The 23012-nt window shown below is 65.5% G+C and overlaps 2 protein-coding genes across 7 annotated transcripts in view; one reads left to right on the forward strand and one right to left on the reverse strand.

Annotated features, from left to right (window-relative positions):
* Window positions 1–11449, forward strand: DGKQ (diacylglycerol kinase theta). Its single transcript, XM_027545266.1, has 23 exons — window positions 1–373; window positions 2013–2092; window positions 2674–2773; window positions 3126–3211; window positions 3281–3406; window positions 3611–3764; window positions 3840–3911; window positions 4010–4110; window positions 4194–4414; window positions 4503–4593; window positions 4693–4747; window positions 4846–4907; window positions 5186–5336; window positions 5651–5689; window positions 6267–6382; window positions 8136–8287; window positions 8403–8551; window positions 8630–8808; window positions 9005–9105; window positions 9204–9350; window positions 9487–9598; window positions 9843–9995; window positions 10216–11449. Exons 1-23 carry the CDS (start codon window positions 100–102, stop codon window positions 10315–10317), a joined length of 2823 nt encoding a protein of 940 aa, XP_027401067.1. The 5' UTR covers window positions 1–99; the 3' UTR covers window positions 10318–11449.
* Window positions 10796–23012, reverse strand: part of TMEM175 (transmembrane protein 175) — a 21223-nt gene continuing 9006 nt past the window's right edge. The window contains exons 2-11 of one of the 6 annotated variants that reach the window (XM_027545267.1): window positions 20319–20479; window positions 20152–20190; window positions 18631–18728; window positions 16956–17007; window positions 16798–16833; window positions 16221–16304; window positions 15555–15719; window positions 13754–13832; window positions 13479–13614; window positions 10796–12431 (exon numbers count right to left, since the gene is read on the reverse strand). In XM_027545267.1, the coding sequence (XP_027401068.1) occupies window positions 11759–12431; window positions 13479–13614; window positions 13754–13832; window positions 15555–15719; window positions 16221–16304; window positions 16798–16833; window positions 16956–17007; window positions 18631–18728; window positions 20152–20190; window positions 20319–20471 (1515 nt within the window). In that variant the 5' untranslated portion in view covers window positions 20472–20479 and the 3' untranslated portion in view covers window positions 10796–11758. The remainder of the gene's footprint in view (window positions 12432–13478; window positions 13615–13753; window positions 13833–15554; window positions 15720–16220; window positions 16305–16797; window positions 16834–16955; window positions 17008–18630; window positions 18729–20151; window positions 20191–20318; window positions 20480–23012) is intronic. The other 5 variants (XM_027545268.1, XM_027545269.1, XM_027545270.1 and 2 more) reach the window with 5 other exon arrangements.

Raw genomic sequence — 23012 nt, forward strand, 5'->3', positions numbered from 1 at the left:
CGCGGGGACCGCGGGGACCGCGGGGACGGCAGCCCCGGTTGCCCACAGCGCGCAGCCCGCAGTCGTCCGCCGCCGGGGCTCGGGCCGCCCTGGCTGGGGATGGCGGCGGCGGCCGAGCCCGGGGCCCGAGGCTGGCTTGGCGGCGGCTCCCCGCGCCCTGGCAGCCCGACCTCCAGCCCGGAGCTGGGCGCCGGAAGCCGCTCGAGATCGGGGCCGGGGTCCGGGCCGGGGTCGGGGCCGGAGCGGTCGGGCTCCAGGCCCCCAGGGCCCGCCGCGCCGAGTCACAGCTTCAGGAAGGTGACGCTTACCAAGCCCACCTTCTGCCACCTCTGCTCCGATTTCATCTGGGGGCTTGCCGGCATCCTGTGTGACGGTGAGCGCCCGAGACCCCACCGCGGACCCCACCCCCTGCTCTCTGCACTTCCAGCAGGGGCCTCCCCGGGACAGAGCCCCTTGCCCTCGGGGCAGGAGCTTGCCAGGCCCAGACTTCCCTGCAGAGGCTATGAAGACCAGCTCCTTGCGGGGTCTGGGGGCGTCAAGCGGCCGCGGCCCCTCCCCAGGACGATGAGGGAAAGAACCGCTCCCTGGGCGTCCTCACCTGGGTTGTAACCTGGTGAGGGAAGAGCGCGGCAGCCGCGCAGGGCCGGTGCAGTGACTGGGGAGGAGGCCAGCCAACCCTGGGCAGGTGCAAGGGCCAGCAGCGTGGCCAAGCAGGTCTGGCCTGGGCCACTGGCTCCCCAGGGCTGCTGCTGGTCTGCTCTCTCCTGGGTGTGTGCTGCTGCCCACAGGGCTGCCCGGGTTCAGACTCCCAGGGAGCTGGGCCAGGCCTGCCACCCCGAGTGTGACGTGCCCCGACAGGGCCCCAGCCCAGCCGCCAAGCGAGCCTGGTCGGGCGGGGAGGCGCTCCGTCCTCCCGGCTCCTGGGCGGCTGACACACGCGTCTCAGCAGGGGACGGGACGGGGCGGGGCGCCTCTGCCCTGCCCAGGGAGACAGGCCCGTGGCTCTGGGGACTGAGGGGCCTGGGGCCTGGTGTGCTGAGGAGGCTAGGCTGGGTCTGGGTGGAGGACCTGCCAGGGAAGTAGCCGGTCCCCCTCAGAGGTAGGACCTCCTGCCAGTGGGTGCTAGGTCTGAGGCATGAAGGAGCTTACGTAAGGGAAATGGGGGTGATGTGTAGACACTCTCCCCAGCTCCAGAGGGTGAGCTGGTGACCTCGGCACGCAGAGAGGCCTGGCAAGGGTGTGGGAGGAAGAGCACCTTCCCCTGCCAGGGAGCACCCAGGATGTGTGAGGGGCAGGGGCTCTCTCTGTAGGCCAGAGGAGGAAGCTGAGCGCCACCTGTCCAGAGCTGCCGCCTTCCGAGGCTGTGCCAGGCGGGCCCTCACCCTGCTGCATGCCTCCCCAGGAGGGAGGGTGCCCCTTTGCTGCCTCTGTGGGCCTTGTGAGCACAGCTCACGCCCTGGAGCCTCTGGGCCATCTACCTCTCTGGGCAGGGCATCCTGGTCCGTCAGACTAGCTCTGGTCTGGGCAGGCACCTCGTGTGTGGGAGGGGTAATTAGGGGTGTATGCAGTTGTGGGGAGCGAGAGAAGGGTGTCCCTGGAGAAGCTGGTCTAGGGGCAGGCAGAGATGCAGGAGCTGACCAAGTCCCTGCCTGTCTACCCACTGCCAGTAGAGACTGGAAGGAGCTGGGCCTCTGTGAGTCGGGGGTGGGGGTGGGGGGTGGACAGGGCCCGCTCAGGACACGAGAGCACATGGTCATCCCAGATGGCCAGAGCCACCAAGCTGCTCCTCACTCAGCTCTCGGGGGTGGGGCCGAGGACCAGGCTGTTTCCACGCTCTCTCCCTACCCTGATGGCCAGGGCTTAGGCTCAGGAAGGTCTGGGAAGGTGCGAGGGTGGGCCCACTGTGATAAGCTGTCTGCCCTGGCGCGGCCTCCCTCCCGCATGCCAAGCCCTGGAGTCTCTTGATTCCTGGGCAGGACAGGGGCCAACTCACAGGGCTCTCGTTCCCACAGTTTGCAACTTCATGTCCCATGAGAAGTGCCTGAAGCACGTGAAGACCCCCTGCACGAGCGTGGCTCCCAGCCTGGTCCGCGTGCGTATGGAGCTCAGCAGCCGAACCTTTGGGGGGAGGGCGCAGAGGATCTGGGGGCCCAGCTCCTGTGGTGGGGGCTGGGCTGGGAGTGCCCCCTCGCACTGCATCCCTGTCCCCAGCCCCTCCCAGGGCAGCAGGGGGCCTCCCTTCCCCAGGGCTCTGACCCTGTCTTCTCCCGGGTTCTTGGTACCCAGCAGCCTGTGGCTGGGCTTCCCTCGGCCTGTACTCCATCCAGCTGGCCCCAAATGTATCAGCAAGGGGAACAGGCCTGGGGGTGGCCAGCACCTGTGCAGCTGGGTCAGGCCTGGGCCAGAACAGCTGGGCCTGAGCTGCAGAAGGGGCTGTCTGAGGTCACACCCTGGGGCTGCCCCAGTCAGTCCCGCACAAGGAACGGAGGAGTCGGCATGCCGGGTGGTCCCCAGCAGGATCCCCTGGGAGCATAGAGGGGCCCAGAGGCACACACAGCACTCCGTCAGCAGGGCTCGGGAGGACTGAGGGGCCAGGGCTGGTGATGGCAGCTCCCTGGGCAGAGGAAGGGGGGCCTGGGGACCCAGGCTGAGGCCAAGCTCTGTCCCTCCCAGGTCCCGGTGGCCCACTGCTTCGGCCCCCGGGGGCTCTACAAGCGCAGGTTCTGCTCCGTGTGCCGGAAGGGCCTGGAGGCGCCGGGCCTCCGCTGCGAAGGTACCGCCAGCCTCCCGCTTGGCCCCGCTCCAGGGGCCTGGGCTCTGCGGCCCGGGCGGCCCCGCCCCCATGCGGTGGGGCCGCAGGTCTGGGGTGGGGGGCGGGGAGGTGGGTGCGGGGCATCGCAGGGCCGCCCCCTGCGTGCAGAGGTGGGCTGGGCGGGAGAGACGCAGAGAAGCTGGTTCCCATCCTGCCGCGGGTGGGGGTTGGGGGGTGGTTCGTGTCTCTCATCACGGGCCCCCAAACATTCAGGAAAGTGAGGTCCGGGGAGGGGCAGACCCGGGCCCGAGCAGGGGGCGGGCAGGGTCGGTGGGCAGCGACCAGAGGCCCCCTAACCCTGCCCGCCCCTCAGTGTGTGAGCTGCACGTTCACCCCGACTGTGTGCCCTTCGCCTGCAGCGACTGCCGCCAGTGCCACCAGGACGGGCACCGCGATCACGTGAGTGCGCGGGGCCTGGGGGAGGCCGGGGAGCGCGGCCTGAGGAGCCGCTGACGGCGCTCTCCGTAGGACGCGCACCTCCACCACTGGCGGGAGGGGACCTTGCCGTCCGGCGCGCGTTGCGAGCTCTGTCGGAAGACTTGCGGCTCCTCGGACGTGCCGGCCGGCGTGCGCTGCGAGTGGTGCGGCATCCAGGTGGGCGCGCGGGGCGTGGCCTCTGCGGGGCGGGGCTGGCGCGCGGGGGTCTGGGTCTTGGGCACAGCTCGTCTGGATCGTGCTGCCTTCCGGCCTTTGAGGGTACAGGGTAGACTCAGGTCTCTGGTTGGGGGCACTCGGTGTGGGTCCGCCTGGCCTTCTGCGTCGGAGCCCCGCGCTCGAGCCGCACCCGCTTCCCTGCAGGCCCACTCGGTCTGCTCCGCGGCGCTCGCCCCCGAGTGCACTTTCGGGCGCCTGCGCACCCTGGTCTTGCCCCCCGCGTGCGTGCGCCTCCTGTCCCGAAACTTCAGCAAGATGCACTGCTTTCGGATCCCCGAGAGCGCGGCGCCGGAGCCCGGTGAGTGGGGCGGCGGGGAGGGGTGGCCGGCGCGGGGCCGGGCCCTGACTGAGGCCGGCTGTGACCTTCCCGCAGGGGACGGGGAGGACAGCGCCGACGGCAGCGTCCCCGCTGGCCCGGGCCGAGAGGTGGGGACGCCTGAGTCCGGTAAGTGCCCCTTGGCTGCCCCCGCTCCCACACCCCGAGCCCGACTCCCCCGACCGGCCCTCACTCCACGGACTTGCACGCACTCCCCTGCGGCCCAGGCAAGCAGACTCTGAAGATCTTTGACGGCAGCGACGCGATGCAGCGAAACCACTTCCGTGCAGTCACGGTCCCGCGCCTGGCCCGGAGCCAGGAGGTGCTGGTAAGAGGGCGCCCGGCTGTGGGGGACCGCGGGCACCCACAGGCCTGGCCCCAGCAGGCCCTACCTTTGCTCCCCTCTCACAGGAGGCGGCTCTGCGGGCTTACTACATCTCCGAGGACCCTCAGGGCTTCCAGCTGCAGGCACTCCCCACGCCTGTGCAGCTTGGCGACACCGCGGCCGCGGGAAGGGTCTGGAGCGCTGGGCCCGCTGAGGAGGAGGGCGGCAGAGCGGCTCCCGAGGCCTGGGTCCTCCGTGCTCTGCCCCGCACCCAGGAGATCCTGAAGATCTACCCGGCCTGGCTCAAGTGAGACCAGGTCCCAGCAGGGCCGTGGCGGGTAGGGGGGAAGGAGTGTGGGCTTTGCCTCCGCAGCTCCTGAGCGTGTCCCCTGCAGGGTGGGTGTGGCCTACGTGTCCATCCGTGTGACCCCGCAGAGCACTGCCCGCAGCGTGGTGCTGGAGGTCCTCCCGCTGCTCGGACGGCAGGTGTGTGCCCGCCCCACCCCACCCATGTGCCCTCCCTGCCAAAGTCTTGGGGTGGCAGGGTCCCATCCAGGCCTGATACCCTGAAATGTACCCCCGCAGGCCGAGGGGGCCGAGGGCTTCCAGCTGGTGGAGGTGCTCATGGGCAGCAGACAAGGTGAGGGGGGAGCTGTAGCCCACGCCCTGACCGCGTCTGCCCAGGGGCTCCAGGACACCTGGGTGCCTGGGGCTAACGGTGGCGTCTCAACCCCGCAGTCCAGCGCACGGTGCTGGCGGACGAGGAGCCCTTGCTTGACCGGCTTCGTGAGATCCGGCAGGTCAGTGGGTGCGGCCACTGGCTCCCGGGGAGCCGCTAGCCTTGGGGCATGGCCTGTCCCTTGTAGAGGGGGAGCCTGCCCTGAGGACACCAAGTCCGCGCTGGCCGGCAGCTGGCCATCCTGGCCCACAGTGCCTCCCCTCCCGACGTCCCCGTGTGTCCCTCCTCTCCTGTCCTCCCCTGTTCTGGGGGCTCTTGGCCCAGGACGTCTCCCCTTTGGCCCCTGTGGGAGAAGTGGGGGGTGTCCCTGGTGCTCCGCTCAGCGTCCCCTCCCTGCAGACGTCCCTGCGGCAGATGAGCCAGACGCGGTTCTACGTGGCTGAGAGCAGAGTGCCGGCCCCGCGCGTCTCTCTGTTTGTGGGCGGTCTGCCGCCAGGCCTGTCCCCCCAGGAGTACCGCAGGTTGCTGGATGAGGCCGTTACCAGCAAAGGTGCGCCTGCCTGGACTGTCTCCCTGGGGGCAGGCCAGGAGCCCTGAGGGGGGCCCTCCTGCTCCCCGCTCCCCCAGTCACGTGCCAGAATGGTTCCTGACAAGAGGATCTCTGTCCTCACGTCTGAGGCCCAGGGCCTGTTACTTCCCCTGGAGGGTTTCTGAGCCTCCTGATCTGGGCCCTGGGGCTGCCCGGTGCCTGAAGTAGGCGGCACTTCTGGGAGAGAGAGCTTCTCTCTGGTCTGGGAGGCTGGGTGGCTGCAGGCCCTGGGGGCGGGTCTCCGGCGTCCAGTCACAGTCCCCCCATCTTTGCAGCTGCCCTGGTGACCGTGAGCCACGTGTATTCCGCCCAAGGTGAGCCACCGCGGATGCAGACCGAGGCCAGGTCTGGTCAAGGTCACCCCCAGAGCAGGCGGGGGCAGACCCGCCCTCTGGCTGCACCTTGTTGGGGGCCCCGGGGTAGGGGAACCTTGGTGTTTGTTTCCTGGCTGCCAGCTGTGAGGCTTTTGCTAAAACGTGACTGAGGTGCGGAGAACATTCTCGCCACAGCCTGTCTTGCTCGGGTTCCAGCGTTTATCCTGGGAAACTTTAGATCTCCCCAGCAGGACAGTGTCGTGGCGCATGTTTCCCCCCCTGGGGGCCAACAGCAGCTCCCAGCACCCTCCATGGCTCCGTGGGCCCTGAGGTGTGTCTGCCCCACCCCACCTCCAGTAGCCTTGCTCCGTCCACCCAGCATCTCCCGTCTCTGAGCCTAGCCATCCTTGAAGGCCTCCCCCAGGGGAAGGAGTCATGTGTGCCTTGGGACAGGCTGGCCCAAAGTAGGTGTGGTCAGAACTGGGGTCACTCCCCTGCAGCTGGGGCCCTGGCCCAAGACACTGTGGGGGCCGGGACCTTCAGACAGGCACCCGAGCTCACCGCCCACCCGCCACAGGTGCCGTGGTGCTGGACGTGGCATGCTTTGCAGAGGCCGAGCGGCTGTACATGCTGATCAGGGACACAGCTGTGCGTGGCCGGCCACTGACTGCCCTGGTGCTCCCGGAGGTGCTGGTGAGTGGCGCCAAGGCGGGCCTGGGGGTGTGGCTCCCATGTGGTTTGTCTTTATCTTGGGCCGTTGGAGCAAAGTCCAAATGTCTGCTGCAAGGCCAGCTCACTCCTCTGGAGGAGCTGAGGTCTGACCTGACCCCGGCTGGCCGGCCCTGCAGGGCGCATATTCTCAGGCTGTCACGTGTGTGACTGAGCGGGCAGCCCTGGTGCGGTCGTGGGCCCTGGCCCCGCTCGCCCTGCCCTGGAGGCCCCCGGACCCTGCTCGAACCCTGGGCCTCCTCAGTAGGTGGTGCTGTCCTGAAGTCCCAGCAGGGCCCCGGACCCTGCCCTCTGCCCTGTGCCCTGGTCCACCTCTGGTCCTCAGCCCTGCTGGCTGCCAGGGGCACCTCCCATCACCAAGGGTGTCTGTGGCCCCCGACCTAGCTCAGGTCAGGCAGAATTACAGCACAAAGAGTTCAGGCTGTGGCTGGGGGGCCACACCTTTTGGTCTCTGCTGCCCTGGCCAACCGTCCAGACAAGGGCGTGGAGATCGCAGGCCCTCCTGGGGATCCTCCGCCTGCACTGTGGCCAGAGACAGGTGGGTCCTGCTGGCCCTCTCCCCTGGCAGCTGCCTGCCCCGGCGAGCAGGTGAGTGCTGCCCGCAGGCCGCCCTGTCCAGGGGCTCACACGTGCTCTCAGTGCACCCACGGCCTCGAGCCACGGCAGAGCCGAGTGCCCTCACTGCCCACGGTGTCTGTGCTTGTCTGTCCCTCGTCACCCAGCAGCCCCTGTGGCGGGGGCCCCAGCCCCGCACCCGCACCGTGTGGAGACCCCAGCCCCCCTCCCCCACCGTGTGGAGACCCCAGCCCCCCTCCCCCACCGTGTGGAGACCCCAGCCCCCCTCCCCCACCGTGTGGAGACCCCAGCCCCCCTCCCCCACCGTGTGGAGACCCCAGCCCCCCTCCCCCACCGTGTGGAGACCCCAGCCCCCCTCCCCCACCGTGTGGAGACCCCAGGCCCCCTCCCCCACCGTGTGGAGACCCCCAGCCCCCCTCCCCCACCGTGTGGAGACCCCAGGCCCCCTCCCCCACCTTGTGGAGACCCCAGGCCCCCTCCCCCACCGTGTGGAGACCCCAGCCCCCCTCCCCCACCTTGTGGAGACCCCCAGCCCCCCTCCCCCACCGTGTGGAGACCCCAGCCCCCCTCCCCCACCTTGTGGAGACCCCCAGCCCCCCTCCCCCACCGTGTGGAGACCCCAGCCCCCCTCCCCCACCGTGTGGAGACCCCAGCCCCCCTCCCCCACCGTGTGGAGACCCCAGCCCCCCTCCCCCACCGTGTGGAGCCCCTAGTCTCCCACCCTCACCAGCTGGGGACCCGTGCTCTCAAGTGCTGTTTCTGCCGTGTGTGGGGAGGGCCTTCACCTGTCGCTGGGGTGAGGTGTGGGGTGGCCCTTTGTGCCCATGTGCCCCTCCTGACTGTCGGGTGGGTCCTGGTGGGCTTTCTGCCTGGACTCATGGGCCCGTGGGCCAGGCGGGGGTGGGGCCTGAAGACACATGGCAGGGGGCGCCATGGCCATCGGTTCAGGGCTCCAGGCACCTTCCCTGCCCGTTGGCCAGTGGTCTGTGGGTGTTCTCTCTACTGCCGGGGGTGGCCGCATGGCCTCCCTCCCAAGGAAGGCTGGCCCCAGACAGGCGTGGGGGGTGGGCTGTGGGTTGGGGGAGGCCCGGCTTCCCCCAGGGGCTGTCCCGCAGCCCCTGACACAGCCCGCATCTGTCAGCACACGAAGCTGGCCCCAGACTGCCGCCCCCTGCTCGTGTTTGTGAACCCCAGGAGTGGAGGACTCAAGGGCCGCGACCTGCTCTGCAGTTTCCGGAAGCTGCTCAACCCTCACCAGGTCTTTGAGCTGACCAACGGGGGGCCGCTGCCTGGGTGAGCACACCTGGAGGCGCGGGGCAGGACCCTCGTGGGCACCCCCCTGCCCCGGGGTGGCCGCGCCCCACTGGTCTGTGGCGGTGGCGGACATGCCCTGTCTCCCTGCCGCCAGGTTCCACGTGTTCTCCCGAGTGCCCTGCTTCCGGGTGCTGGTGTGCGGCGGGGACGGCACTGTGGGCTGGGTACTCGCCGCCCTGGAGGACCTGCGGCACCACCTGGCCTGCCCGGAGCCTGCTGTAGCCATCCTGCCCCTGGGCACAGGTGGGGTCGCCGGCCTGCCGGGGGCGGGGGGCCCGGCGCGCGGGCCGGTGTGGAGGCAGCCTGTCCTGTGGTTCCCAGGGAACGACCTGGGCCGGGTCCTGCGCTGGGGCGCGGGCTACAGCGGGGAGGACCCGTTGTCCGTGCTGCTGTCAGTGGACGAGGCGGACGCTGTGCTCGTGGACCGCTGGACCATCCTGCTGGACGCTCACGAGTCTGCCTGTGGGGAGGACAGCGAGGCAGACGCAGAGCCCCCCAAGGTAGCGGCATGCCCCGGGCGAGGGCGCGGTGCCCTGTGGGAGGCAGTCTGTCCTCATCCGGGCCACGCCCCAGTGTCGCTGCGAGTGCGGTTCCCAGGATGGGCAGCTGAGAGCAGGGTCATGGGTGCTGGACTTGCGGGAAGCTGGGAGCCCCTGGGGGTCGACAGGGGCCAAGGGAGACACGTCCTGGCCTCAGATCGTGCAGATGAGTAACTACTGTGGGATCGGCATCGACGCAGAGCTGAGCCTGGACTTCCACCAGGCGCGGGAGGAGGAGCCCGGCAAGTTCACAAGCAGGTTAGTGCAAGGGCAGTGCGGGCTGCCCGGAACTTCCTGGGGGCTCAGCAGCTATGACCGGGGGCTGGGGCCCCTTGTGACGCTGAGTCCCCTGCCAGGTTCCACAACAAGGGCGTGTATGTGCGGGTCGGGCTGCAGAAGATCAGCCACTCCCGCAGCCTGCACAGGGCCCTGCGGCTCCAGGTGGAGCAGCAGGAGGTGGAGCTGCCCAGCATCGAGGGGCTCATCTTCATCAACATCCCCAGGTGCCCACGCGGCCCCTGCCCTCCTGCCCAACCTCCTTCTGACCTGCATGCCCCCCACACATAGGGCTCCCAGGCTCTGGCCCCCGCCCTCCTGTCCAGCCTCCCTCTGACCTCTGTGCCCCTGCCTCTCATGCAGCTGGGGCTCAGGGGCCGACCTGTGGGGTTCCGACAGCGACTCGAGGTTCGAGAAGCCGCGCATGGACGACGGGCTGCTGGAGGTGGTGGGGGTGACGGGCGTTGTGCACATGGTGAGTGTGGGGTTGAGACCGGGTCCCGGGGTGTGCGCACAGGGAGCATGGGGACCGGGAGACCGGGTCCCGGGGTGTGTACACGGGGAGCGTGGGGGCGTGGAGACAGTGGCCCGGGGTGTGCACCCTGGGAGCGTAGGGACCGGGAGACCAGGCCCGGGAGGTGCACATGGGGAGTGTGGGGGCTGGAGACCAGGCCCTCGGTGCTGCCTGCGGCCCGCTGAGCCTGGTCCCCCTCCACCAGGGCCAGGTCCAGAGCGGCCTGCGCTCGGGCATCCGCATTGCCCAGGGGTCCTACTTCCGCGTCACTCTCCTCAAGGCCACGCCCGTGCAGGTGGATGGTGAACCCTGGGTCCAGGCTCCCGGGCACCTGATCATCTCAGCTGCAGGCCCTAAGGTACATCAGGGTGGGTTGGGAACAGGGCTTGTGGCTGGTGGGCAGTCCAGCCATGGCTGGTTCTTCTCTGACCCTGAGAGGTCACGGGGCCGGATAAGGCGGCCAGCCCTTAGCCACCACTCTGTCCCCTTCTGTAAAACTGGCTGAGACAGTGGTGGCAGCTCTGGGACCTGTGGCCAGGTGGCCTGGGTTGTGACAGCCCCTGTGTGCCCTGGGACAGGTCCACATGCTCAGGAAGGCGAAGCAGAAGCCCAGGAAGGCGGGGCCCGCCAAGGATGCACGAGCAGATGGGGCGCCGGCCCCTGAGGGGGACCCCAAGTAGAGGTGTGTCCTGGAGCAGTGGTCAGCGGCGGACAGATGTGCCCACAGCCCTAGCCTCTGGCCTTCCTGTCTCTTCCCCATGCCACGTGGAGACTGCTGGGTGGGTGGTGCGGGGCTCCCTGGGGCCCAAGTCGCTGTCTTGGAGGACACGCACCCCCTGGGGCCCCTCTGCCACCTCTGGGCCCCTGATCTGGGCAGCACCAGACCTCAGCAGTGACCCGAGACACCCCTGCAGGGCAGCTGGCTCTCTGGGCCTTGGGGGTGCCCAGCGTAGTCACGGGACACCCCAGCCACTGGCTTCCCTGGCCACGTGGTGTCTGGCTGGCCCAGTCTGGAGTTCTGCGGGGACCCTGGCATGACTGGGCTGGGAGAGGCAGGCCCTGAGGAAGCTGGGTGGGCCAGGCCCCCAGGAGGTGTGTGGTGCCCGGGAGGCAACAGGAGCTGGCCTGGCCGGGACCCCTGAGGAAGTGAGGCGAGTATGCGGCGGGAGAGTTTTAATCGGCTGGGGAAAGCGCCTCGCCCCCCACGTGTTAGCAGTCAGCACGCGGGTTTTGTGTCCACCGAGCAGACTCATCTCTGTGCTTCTCCACATGGAGACAGGGGACGCAGATGGGCTGCCAGGCGGGTCACTCAGAGCCCCAGAGTTCAGCGGCTCCGAGCCCTGTCTCGGCCCTGGAGGAGCCTGGCCCAGCTGCCTGGGGACCCCGAGGCTGTGAAGGAGGGTCTGGAGGCCCCTCTTCTGACTGTTCGGTCCCTCTGCCTTGGCACTGGCTCTGCCAGGCCTTCACCCTGGGTGGCAGCCTTGCCCTGACACTGGCCTCGACCTCAGACACGGCCCCGCCCAGCCCTATACCCGCCAAGCTCATGCCAAAGCTACCCGGACACGGGCACCACGAGGATCTGCGGGCCTCCAGTGCCCGGCGTGCGTCCCTCAGGCCTGCGTCCGGGGGTGGAATCAGCTTTTGCTTTGCAGCCGCACCGACTGATGGGAACTGTCACTGTCGTTCGGGTGGACGAGTGCTCTGCGTGTAAACGAGTCTGAGTCTGTGTGAGCTCTGCACCCGTTCGTGTGTAATCTACCCCTTGAAGGTGACTGTAATTTATATTTTGGACAAATAGAGTCTGGGCATCCAGCCCTGCTGCTGTCCGTCTCCTGCGTCGCTGTGCCCGGGGCGAGTCGTGGGGGTGCCCTGGCAGCCTGCTGGGGCCTTTGCACTGGGGTGTGGACTGAGTCCTGGGAGGGCCTGGGCCCGCTGCCCCAGGGCCCCCGCCTCCTGCCAGCCCTCTGGGGCTCATCTCTGCTGGCTCGAGCAGACAACAGGCACAGGCAACACAGTGAAGCTGCCGTGAGACTCTTCTCTGCAAAGTGGAAGTAATCCGAGGGTCCGAGGCAGAACATGAGTCTTCACGAGGCCCTCGAGGCGGGGCGGGGTGGGGCGGCGCTAGCAGGGGGCAGGGAGCAGTGGGGACTGGGCCTCGTCTGCGGCCCCAGGTGCCGGCCACGCCAGCACGGGCCCCACCAGGCCCTGCAGGGCCCTCAGGCCGGCCAGCGCCAGGCGCACCAGGAGCCGCAGCAGCAGGAAGGCGAAGGGCACCGCGATCTGCATGGCGTGGAAGATGGCCGTGCTGAAGCTGCTCAGCACGCAGGTGCAGGCGAAGGCCAGCAGGCTGGCGCAGGGGTACAGGGCGAGCTTGGCGAACATGAACGCGTGCTCGCGGCCCCCAAAGCGCGCCGAGGGCTGCAGCGTCTCCCCCTCCTGCAGCAGCGCCGTGGTCCAGATGGCGAACTGGAAGATGCTGGCCAGGAAGATGATGGCGCAGCTGATGCGCACGCTCTCCAGCTCATCGCGGGGCTGCTTTGTGAAGGCCGACGTCTGCTGGTAGGCCAGGGGCAGGCCGCCCACGAAGGCCAGCGAGAGTGTGTTGAGCAGCCCCATGGGCTGCGTGGCCCTGCGGATGTGCAGGAACAGTGAGTGGTGGGCGAACCAGAGCAGGCCCACCGTGGCGAAGGAGCCGAAGTAGGCCAGGAAGTGCGGTCCAGACTCGCCCAGCGCGGCCACCAGGCTACCCTGGAACTTCTCCTTCACGTCCTTGGCGTCCGGGACGTTGTCCTCGCTGAGGGGAGAGACACACCAATCTGTGGGCGCCCCGCCTCCGGCATCCGGTCAGCGCGGCCGCCCCCGCACACTCGAACTTTAGATGAATGAACAGCACGTGCGGAGCTTCTTCGGATCTGTGTTGACACACGCAGTGCTGTTCACCTGAAGTTCAAGTTCAGCCGCAGCCTTTGTTGTCTAGGCTGACCGCAGCCCTGCCCACCAGGCCCCAAGCCCGCAGCCCCTCTGGCATGCAAGGGTGGTGCTGTGAGGTCTCCACCCCCCTGCAGGGACCCATCCGTGGGGCGTGGCCCCGCAGGCCTTAGGGGCTTTGCCCGGGCCCAACTTGACTATAAGAAGAGTCAGGCACACAGGAGGTCGTGGACAACAGCCACAGCCTGGACAAACCCAGCGGCCACATGCACGCTGGTGTGGGTGGGGGCAGGAGACAGAGCCTGGGGGCTCCCGGGGACCCCCGTCTGGGTTCTCAGGCTGTGCCTCTAGGGGGAGAAAGGAACCCTGACCCATGGGGCGCCCAGCCACAGCTGCCCCTCACTGCCACCCAGCAGGGACGAGGTGGGCAGGGCTCTGGCTCAGGGCAGAACCTCAGTCTGAGCCTCAGAGATTTGTGCCCATGGACATTTGCTCCTAATTTTTAAAAATTCACAAGTCACAGTAAGAAAAATCTAGTCAGAGAAGCTTAGGAGCATCAAGACTTCACATGATCAGATACAGAACATAAAATCAGAGTGTTTAAATGTTAATAAAATATGAATGTACTGAAATATGGCCAAGGAACAAAAAAAGGCTTTAAAAAGGATGGAAGATTTCAAAAAGGAGTAGATAAAACACTTAGAAACGAAGATACGACAACCGAGGCTGGAACTCTGACAGACACAGAGGCTGCCTGGCCAAGCGGCAGAGCAGGGGACAGAAAGCTGGGGGCCGCCCGCCCGCTGCCCGCCGCCCGCCGCAGTTGCCCGCCGCCCGCAGCTCCGGGGGGTAACCGGCCCTGTCTGGGGCCCTCGGGTGGGAGCCCCTTGGGAGGGTGGCCCACGGCTCTCACCAGATGTCCAGGATAAGCAGAGTGGCCACGATGGCGTAGACCCCGTCACTGAAGGCCTCCACCCGCTCCTTGCTGAGCGGCTCGTGCAGGTCAAAGGTGAAGACCTCCACGCTGTGAGCCGGGGGCTCTCTGGGGCCTGTGGCGGGCCGGGGAGGGGTGGCCAAGCCCTCAGCGATTTGGGCCAGCAGGGGGCCCTGCAGGGACGCCCAGCCCATGCTCCGCGGGCCCTGGCAGCAGCCCCGAACCCCCCCGGGACAGTCCCACCAGGCACCTACCCACAAGCTGGGCTCTGCACCAGCCAGCGGCCTTGCTCACGTGGGGCAGGACAATGACCATGGCCATCAGCAGGTATGACTGTGCGGAGAGAGCGCTTCAGGGGAGTGCTGGGGCCCGGGGGAGCACGACCACGGCAGGATCAGGGCGTGTGTGTGTGTGTGCGTGAAACAGCAGGCCGAGCGGAACCTGAGCTGGGTGTGGGGTGGGGGCTGCCCAGGGCCAAGGGGTGTTAGCCCATGGGAGGAGCAGGCCCTGGGCCCGAGCGTCAGCACTGGGGGAGACGGGCCAGACGGAGGTGGGGATGATGGGCCAGGGAAGTGACCGTGCTGGGAACTGGAAGGTGGGCCCAGGACAGCATCCTGGATCGGGGTGGGGGGGTGGTGCGGTGAGTGCCTGGGAGGATGGCCGAGGGCTCACAGCGACCGTGGTGGGGACTGGAAGGTGGGCCCAGGACAGCATCCGGGATCGGGGGGGGGGGGGCGGTGAGCACACCTGGAGGATGGCCGAGGGCTCCTGGGGAGCTGTGGGGACCAGAAGGTGGCCCCAGGACAGCATCCTGGATTGGGGCGGGGGGCGGTGAGCACGCCTGGAGGATGGCCGAGGGCTCCTGGGGAGCTGTGGGGACCAGAAGGTGGGCCCAGGACAGCATCCTGGATTGGGGCGGGGGGCGGTGAGCACGCCTGGAGGATGGCCGAGGGCTCCTGGGAGCTGTGGGGGCGCTGGGCAGGGGGCTCTCCCAGGTGGTGACGGGCAGGCGCCCCAGGCAAGCGGGTGAGAGGATGAGGGGCCAGACCCCCGCTGCAGGAAGGTGGGACATGGCGGAGGGGTGACCTGGGCCCCAGCCCCACGAAGACCCTCCCCGCTTTGTGGCAGCCCAGTGCCCACCCCCCCTTGCTGTTACCACGCAAGGGTCCAGTCACCTCCCTGCCCAGGCGCCTCATGGCACCCACAGTGCCCGCCCAGGGGCCTCCGCTCTGCCTGATCCTCACCCAGGCTGCTCATTCCACACCGGCTGGGCCCTCTGTCCTCCACACGACAACCTCCACTGCCTGAGCCCAGCCAAGCCGGGGGCTGACTGACCTGCAGCGCGGAAACTGCAAACCCCAGTCCTGCCCTCTGTCTCTGAGCTTCACCCCTGCTGGCCTGCCCTGTCCATGGGGAGCGCCCACTAAAGGCCACGGTCAGGGTCACTGCGCCTGGCCCCTGACCAGCAGGAGTGGGGGCCACTGGGAGGTGCAGCCCCCACATGGTGAGGGGACACGTCATCTCCCCTGCCCCACCCGTGGCCTGACCCTGGACCCTGGGCCCAGCCCCCAGCTCCACCCTCCAGGCTGTGGCTCTGCGGCCCTTGCCAGTCTATTTTATTTTATTTTTAGTCTATTTTAAATTTGGAATTCTCTTGAAACATTTACTAGACAGTTAAAATGCACTCCTTCACACTTCTTGTGATGCTTGGGTTTAAGGGTTCACTCTGCTTCACCAGAGAGCAGGTAAAGGCAGGAGCTGCCCTGAGTCGCCGCTGGTGGGGCTTATATTCCCACCCGTGTAAGTGAAGCGTCTCCAGCTGCAGCTCAGCCAGGACAGAATCAGGCGTCTCCCTATGCTCCGTCTCCCGGCACTCTGTGGGGCCAGCCCACCGTGCCTGCAGCTCCCTTTCCTCCACTTCTGTCCTTCCTGGCTCGGGAAGGTCTTTCCACACTTCCTCTCTCAGTGGGTCACAGCCCCACACGCGTGTAGAGGGCCACCATCCCGGGCCCGCTGGTTTGCGCTGTGGTGGCGCTGGGCAGGCGCTGGACTCACCGCGGGGTAGAAGAAGAGGGAGAAGCCGGCGGCGGCCAGGCAGAGCGCGGGGCCCCGCACGATGATGCCCAGGACGCGCTGCCGGTAGAGGCCGCGGTGGGCAGAGCGCTCGATCTGGGGGCTTAGGAGGTGCGGGAAGTGGAAGGCGTAGAGCACGATCAGCGCCTGTGGGAAATGCTGCAGCTACAGGTGGGCTCACGCGGGCGCCACAGGAGGGCCGGGGGTGAGGGCAGTGGGACCCTCGCGCTGCTTGGGCGGGCGTGGGGTCTCAGCCCAGCCTGAGGGCGCCGGGCCCCATCTCATTCTCTGTCCACATCAGGATGGGGGCTCGGGCCCCAAGCGGGTGCCTGGGGCAGGCGCGCCCTGGCAGGTACGGTCTGCACAGCCCCTCAGCAGGTGGCCCGAGCCCGTGGTCTGCACAGGCCCCTCAGCGGGCGGCTCGAGCACACGGTCTGCACAGCCCCTCAGCGGGGCCCGAGCCCACAGTGTGCACGGCCCCTCAGCGGGGCCCGAGCCCATGGTCTGCACGGCCCCTCAGCGGGGCCCGAGCCCGCGGTCTGCACGGCCCCTCAGCGGGGCCCGAGCCCACGGTCTGCACAGGCCCCTCAGTGGGGCCTGAGCCCATGCCACAGCTGTGCCCTGAGACACAGAAGGCACGCATCCTACCTGCACGGCCCCAATGGCGATCACACACATGCAGAACAGGAAGATGCCCAGAGGCACCTCGGGGAAGGTCACCATCAAGGAAAACTGCAGCCAGAAAAACCCATATCAGGGCCCCCGCGAGTCTGCTGGGCCATGCCTGGGCCACTGCGGAGCCATCAGGGAAGGGAGCGTCTCTGCTACAGGAGCCCTTGGGCCGAAGCTTGAAGCCTTTAAAGCTGAAGGTTTTCAGGCTCATAAAGGCTCCCCAGACCCCAACCCTCTGTGACGCACTGCGCTCAGAGCATGGCCCTCCCTCCGAATCCAGGAGCTGCTGGGTGAGCAGATGGTGGGTCACCTGCAGGGATGAGCCCAGCTCGGCCAGGAGGCCGGGGGCTCCGGGGGCTGGGCAGGCGTCTCCCCACCCCCACCCCAACCCACGCCCCGTGACGGGAACTGGCCGGCTCCCGGAAACCTCTGCAACCACATGGTCCAGGCCGACTGCCCACGAGTCTGAGAGCTTTAGGAGGGCGTGTTCTGGGGTCAGTGGAGGGCGGCTGGGCCCGGGGTGGAAGTGGGGCCGGAAGCCCCTGTGACTCACGGTGAACGGCAGGAAGGTGATGGTCATCATGCAGGCCTGGGAGGGAGTGGGTGTGGCTGAGGGCGGCCGTGGGGCCAGCCCTGCACACCCAGGGCTGACCACCGGCCCTGGCTCCTGGAGCGTGGAGCTCTAACCCAGGAACCGAAGGAAAGACTCACCAGGTTGAGCAGGGCAAGCGTGTCGTCTATTTTCCCAACAACTTGGAACAACCTGAACAATTCAAGGAAAAGAACAGAAGTCACTGTGAATAAATGTGGCTCTGATGGCGTGAGACACAGACACTCTCCCGATGGCTTCACACTGAGATGGGAAGAGCCCCGAGGATGCGGCCTGCTCCCCTCAGGGAGGTCTCTGCTGGGCCAGGGCCCAGGGCGCCCGAGGGCCCAGGTGCTTCTTTCAGTCAGAAGCCCAGGCCGCGGCCCCTGCGTCAGAGAGTGGGGGCGCTGCTGAACCCCAGACAGGCCGCTGCTGGGCTGACTGGCACCGGCCGTGCCCACGGCCTGCGCGGCTCCCGGCAGGACTGGGACGGGCAGCCCCTGGGCTGCCTCACTTTCTGTGAATAAGGAGGCAGGGAGGGATCCCTCGAAGCCTTGACAGGAGTCACCTGTGCCCACCAGAGATGCCCACTCTGCTGGAGACACACATGCAGGACGGTGTCGCGAGAAACTCGCAATCTGCATGCCGCTGCCTCGCAGGCTCACCTTCTTGAGCCCCCAGCATCCCAGCGGGGGGTGTCTCCACCCCGGGGGCCTCCTGGACCCCCAGCCTGTAGGGCTCATCACCACAGCCCCGGGGCCTGGTTCCCCTGGGGTCTGGGGGCCTCCTGGACCCCCCACCTGTGGGGCTCGTCACCACAGCTCTGGGACCCTGCTCCCCTGGGGTCTGGGGGCCTCCTGGACCCCCTATCCATGGGGGCTCATCACCACAGCTCTGGGGCCCGGTTCCCCTGGGGTCTGGGGGCCTCCTGGACACCCCACCTGTGGGGCTCGTCACCACAGCTCTGGGACCCTGCTCCCCTGGGGTCTGGGGGCCTCCTGGACCCCCTGCCCATGGGGGCTCATCACCACAACTCTGGGGCCCAGTTCCCCTGTGGTCTGGGGGCCTCCTGGACCCTTTGCCTGTGGGGGCTCATCACCACAGCTCCAGGGCCCAGTTCCCCTGGGGTCTGGGGCCTCCTGGACCCACCGCCCATGAGGGCTTGTCACCACAGCTCTGGGATCCTGCTCCCCTGGGGTCTGGGGGCCTCCTGGACACTCTGCCCATGGGGGCTCATCATCACAGCTCTAGGGCCCAGTTCCCCTGCGGTCTGGGGGCCTCCTGGACACCCTGCCTGTGGGGGCTCATCACCACAGCTCTAGGGCCCAGTTCCCCTGGGGTCTTGGGCCTCCTGGACCCCCCACCCATGAGGGCTCGTCACCACAGCTCTGGGATTCTGCTTCCCTGGGGTCTGGGGGCCTCCTGCACCCCCCGCCCATGGAGGCTCGTCACCACAGCTCTGGGATCCTGCTCCCCTGGGGTGTGGGGGCCTCCTGGACCCCCCGCCTGTGGGGCTCATCACCACAGCTCCGGGGCCCAGTTCCCCTGGGGTCCTGAGGATGCTTTTCCTCAGTGCTGTGCCCAGCACCCTGTCATCATCCAGGCCTGGGGTGTGCTGCCGTGGCAATGTGCCCATGAAAGCAGTGGTGTGCGAGAGGCCTCCGTGGGGAGTGGGGAGGGGCGGCCATCCACCCGTGCACACCCGCCCCCAGCCTGACCCTGGGCCAGGCGAGGCCACACCCGCTGGGCGCACATCCCACTGGCTGCCTCCCGAGCACAGGCCCCAGCCCGCTGTACCTCGTGTGGGCCGCCCAGGCCACAGTCACAATGAGGAAGGTCATCAGGTAGACGGCAATCCTGGTGGCGAGGAGCCTCTGGACACTCTTGTCAAACTCCTGCAACAGAAGTGCCTCCCACTGACCCCATTTGCCTGGGACAGCGCTGCGCCCTGGGACACACCCAGGCTTAGCCTCGTCCAGGCTGGCCCTGGGGCCCCTCCTGACATGCAGCCCCCTGGAATGCCTGCTCTGGAGGCAGAAAGGCCTCAGGCCTCTCCCAGGACCTTGGCAGCGTGACCACGAGCCTGGCAGCCACAGAGAGTTATGGCATTGCCAGATGAGTGGTCCCGGGGCTGTGTGAGGCCTGGCGAGAGGCTGTGTGACCGCACGCCAGGCAGCACAGGAGAGGGCTCACGCATCACCATCATTGGAAAATCCAGACGCAAAACCAACGCCTCGTCCTGTCCGCAGGTCCTCTGAGCCCATGTGAGCAGTCCTAGTTTCTGGATCCCCGGGTCCTGTGGTCTCAATGAGCCTTCTCCTTGGCGCCGGCTGCCAGCCACAGGGAGCCCGCCCCAGCCCACGGCACCCGCCCTGAAGGACTGTCCCAGCCACAGTCTGGCTCAGAGCCCTTCCGGGCCAGTCGGCACGCAGACTGGGGACTTCCCCGTGGCGGTCAGCAGCAAGGCGCTCCAGGCCCACAGGTCCCCGTCACCTTCGGCATCTCCCATAAACACCTGCCTCCCTGTTCTGAAAGCGGGGGCACTGGAGTCCCCAGAAGGTTCCAGAGCAGCAAGAGCGCCCAGGCCCCGCGGCACATGGCTTTCCTGAGCGCAGCCCGTAGGCCCCTGTGGGGAGGCGGCTCCCTGGAGCAGAGAAGGCCGCATGGCCCTTTGCCAAGGCCATCAGGCTCAACCCGCATCTCGGTCTCGTTCAAACTCCGTGAGAAGCAACGACACCACCTCTCTGAGAAGATTCCCAGCAGCATCCAAGCTGGAGCCAGACCGCGGCCCCACGCTGGCCCTGCACAGACCAGCGCCAGAGTGGCCACGAGGGGCTGAGTGCGGCCCTGGGCATGCACACGCCCAGGGACTTGTCCCCTCCCGGGTCAGGGCTGGCCTTGGAGGGGCTGGACGTGTCGCTGTCTCACTTACCAGGTGGAGACGCTCCAAGCTGACTAGCAATGCGAACGTGGCCTTACCTGCTTTCCCACTCTCCTCCCTGCTCACACGCTGGCCCCTCTGCTCCCCAGCACCTGCTTGGTGGGCCACCCCAGGGGCCATGGCACAGAGCGGGGGGAGTGTGCATGCCAACCACCAGGTGCCCCCACCCTTCTCAGGTCTCCTCAGGGCTCAGCCCGAGGGCACCGCCTTCATTCACAAGCCAGGATGGGGCTGGCAGGCTCTGGGGGAGAGGTGGCGGACAGCCTGGCCCCAGCCCCCCAACCAGGTGCCCCCAGCCAGGAGCCCAGCCTTGAGCCCATGGGCTGAGCCTCCTGGGCCCCGCCTGCATGCTGTCACTGCAGACCGTTCCCAAGTACCTGCTCTGGGGAGATCTCTGTGTGGGTCACGGGCAGGATCTACAACAGACACAGCGCGGGTCCAGGGATGCTCCCTGTGCACCAACCGCTCCCTGGGTGCCCGTGTTGGCACTCGGGCTGGCCCGGCCGCCCCTCCCACCCCTCAGCAGCCTGGGGCCCCCACGGACCATCACGGTGGCGATGATGGACAGCAGTGCGTCGCTGAAGCTGAGCATACGATGCGAGTGCTGGATCCCCTCGGCCGCGTCCTCGTCTGGAGAGCCCGCGGAGGCGTCTGCCTGCCCCTCGAGTGTCGGCTCCGGAGCCTGGGGCCCAGACATGATGGAGCCTGAAAGAAGCACGGGTCTGAGCCGGCGCGGTGTTCCTGGGGCGGGTGCCTCAGAGGGGTCTGCTGGGCCCTCCGCTACGTCAGCTTTACAGGAAACTGCCAAACCATTGACGGGGTTTGCACGCCCACCGCAGTGAGCGCTGCAGCTGCTCCCCTCCGGGTTTGGAGGCTCTTTATAAGTTTGATGACTTTTCAATCTTAGCTGTGCTGACAGACATGCCATTCACTGTGGTCCGACCTGTGCTTCACACTGACCAGCTGAGTGTCCCCACGTTCCCACTTTTCACCCGTGCACCTTCTGTGCCTGCTAGAGTCTTCAGTTCACTTTTTTGGGGGATTATTTGTATTCGTGTTGAATTTTGACAATTCTTTCCACATTGTGGTTAGAAGTCCTTTGTTAGAAGTGTAATTTGCAGACATTTTCTCCAAATCTGTGACTTGCCTTTCCTTCTCTTACCAATCTTCAGGAGGATGTAAGTTTCTTTTTTAAAATATTTATTTATTTGACTGCCTCGAGTCTTCATTGCATCATCCAAAACCAGGGATTGAACCTGTGTCCCCTGCGCTGCAAGGAGGATTCCTATCCATCAGGGAAGTCCCTAGAAGAATATAAGTTTTAAATTTTGATGAACTCTAACTTACCACTTTTTCTTTTATGGATTATTCTTTTGGTGTCATATCTAACAATTTTTAGATATGCTGAACCCAAGATCACAGAGATTTTCTGTTTTCTTCTAGAAGTTTTAAAGTTTGAGGTCTGATGATCAATTTTGAGTTTTATATAACATGCAAAGTACAGTCAAGTTTCCCTTTCCTGCAGATGGATGTCTGATTATGCCAACACTTTTTGTTTAAACGACTGTCCCTGCTCCACTGAACTGCCTTTGCAGGCACCTTGGTCAAACACTGACAGACACATTCGCGGGGTGTCTCTGGGAGCGCCCATCCTGCCGGGGATGAGGCGCCCGTCCTTTGCGGCATCACACTACCTTCATGCAGCCTCACGTCAGTCCTGATGTCTGCTCGAGTCCTCCAGCTTTGTTCCTGTCCAGACCATTTGGATGATTCTCGCTCTTTGCCCCTCCCTCATGGTCTCCCGCTTGTCGGGGCCCCATCCATAGTTCCTACAGGCAGAAAAACGGGCTACAGCGGCCCTCACTGCCTGGCCCACTACTGGAGCTGGCCTGGGGTCCAAGCCAGAGAAGGAGGACTGGGAAACCCCGAAGCCTCAGGCGTGCGTCACTCTTCAAGGTCCAGCCCCCTTTTCAACGTGTTGCCTTTTGTGCACGTTTTCTTCTAATATTTTGCCCAGAGTTTTCACCTGTCATCAGCGGGAGGAGCTGGCACTAACAGAATCCTTTTACTTTACAAAAGGGAGGGCGACGGAGCAGGGGAAGGTGGGAGGGAGGGGCGTCTGACAGGCAGGACCGGCCGTGGTAGGCTTCTTTGGGGCCAGCTTTGGGGACAGATGCCCGTTACATTGCTTCCTGCACTTTTTGCATGTTTAAGTTGTTTTCAATTAAATTTTATTCAGAAAGTCAGTAAAGATCAAATATAGACACAGAAATTCTCAACAAAATGTTAACAAATGGAATTCTGTAACACATAGAAAGAATTATATATCATGCCAAGTGGGATTCATTCCAGGCAACACCATATTAATAGAAAAAAAGACAAAACCATCATCTTAATGCAGAAAAAGCATTTGACAAAATCTAACACTTCTTCATGATAAAAACTATTCGACAAAATAGGAATGTAAGGAAACTTTATCAACCTGATAAAGGGCAAACATCATACTCAATGGTGAGAACCCTGAGGAACGGTCCCATCTCAGACCAGAGGCGTGACAAAGGCCTCTACTCCCGACGTTGTGCTGGGACTTCCAGACATGGCAGCTGAGCAAGGAGAATGAGCTAGAAGCACACAGAAACCGTCTTTCTCTGCAGACGATGCGATGCTGTACAAAGAGAACCCTAAGGAACCCACACAAGGAAGCTGTTAGAGTGAATGAGTCCAGCAAGGCTGCAGGAACAAGGGCAACGCATGGAGCAGCTGCATTTCCACTCGCCACTGATAACCAACCCACAGCACATTTAAGAAAGCAACCGCATTTATAATACATCAAAAATACCCAGGAATAAACTTTTTAAATGAATGTAAAACATGGTTGAGATTAAAGAAGGCCCCAATAAATGGAAGACATCCTCTGTCGAAGGATTAGAGAACTTAATATTGTTAAGATGGCAATACTTCCCAAATTTACTTACAGGTTCAACGCAATCCCTCTCCAAATTCCATCTGCCTTCCACGTAGAAATTTACAGTTCAGTTCAGTTGCTCAGTCGTGTCTGACTCTTTGCGACCCCATGAATTGCAGCATGCTAGGCCTCCCTGTCCATTACCAACTCCTGGAGTTCACCCAAACTCATGTCCATCGAGTCGGTGATGCCATCCAGCCATCTCATCCTCTGTCGTCCCCTTCTCCTCCTGCCCCCAATCCCTCCCAGCATCAGAGTTTTTTCCAATGAGTC

This window comes from Bos indicus x Bos taurus, chromosome 6, assembly GCF_003369695.1.
Source record: "Bos indicus x Bos taurus breed Angus x Brahman F1 hybrid chromosome 6, Bos_hybrid_MaternalHap_v2.0, whole genome shotgun sequence".
Taxonomy (NCBI): Eukaryota; Metazoa; Chordata; class Mammalia; order Artiodactyla; family Bovidae; genus Bos; species Bos indicus x Bos taurus.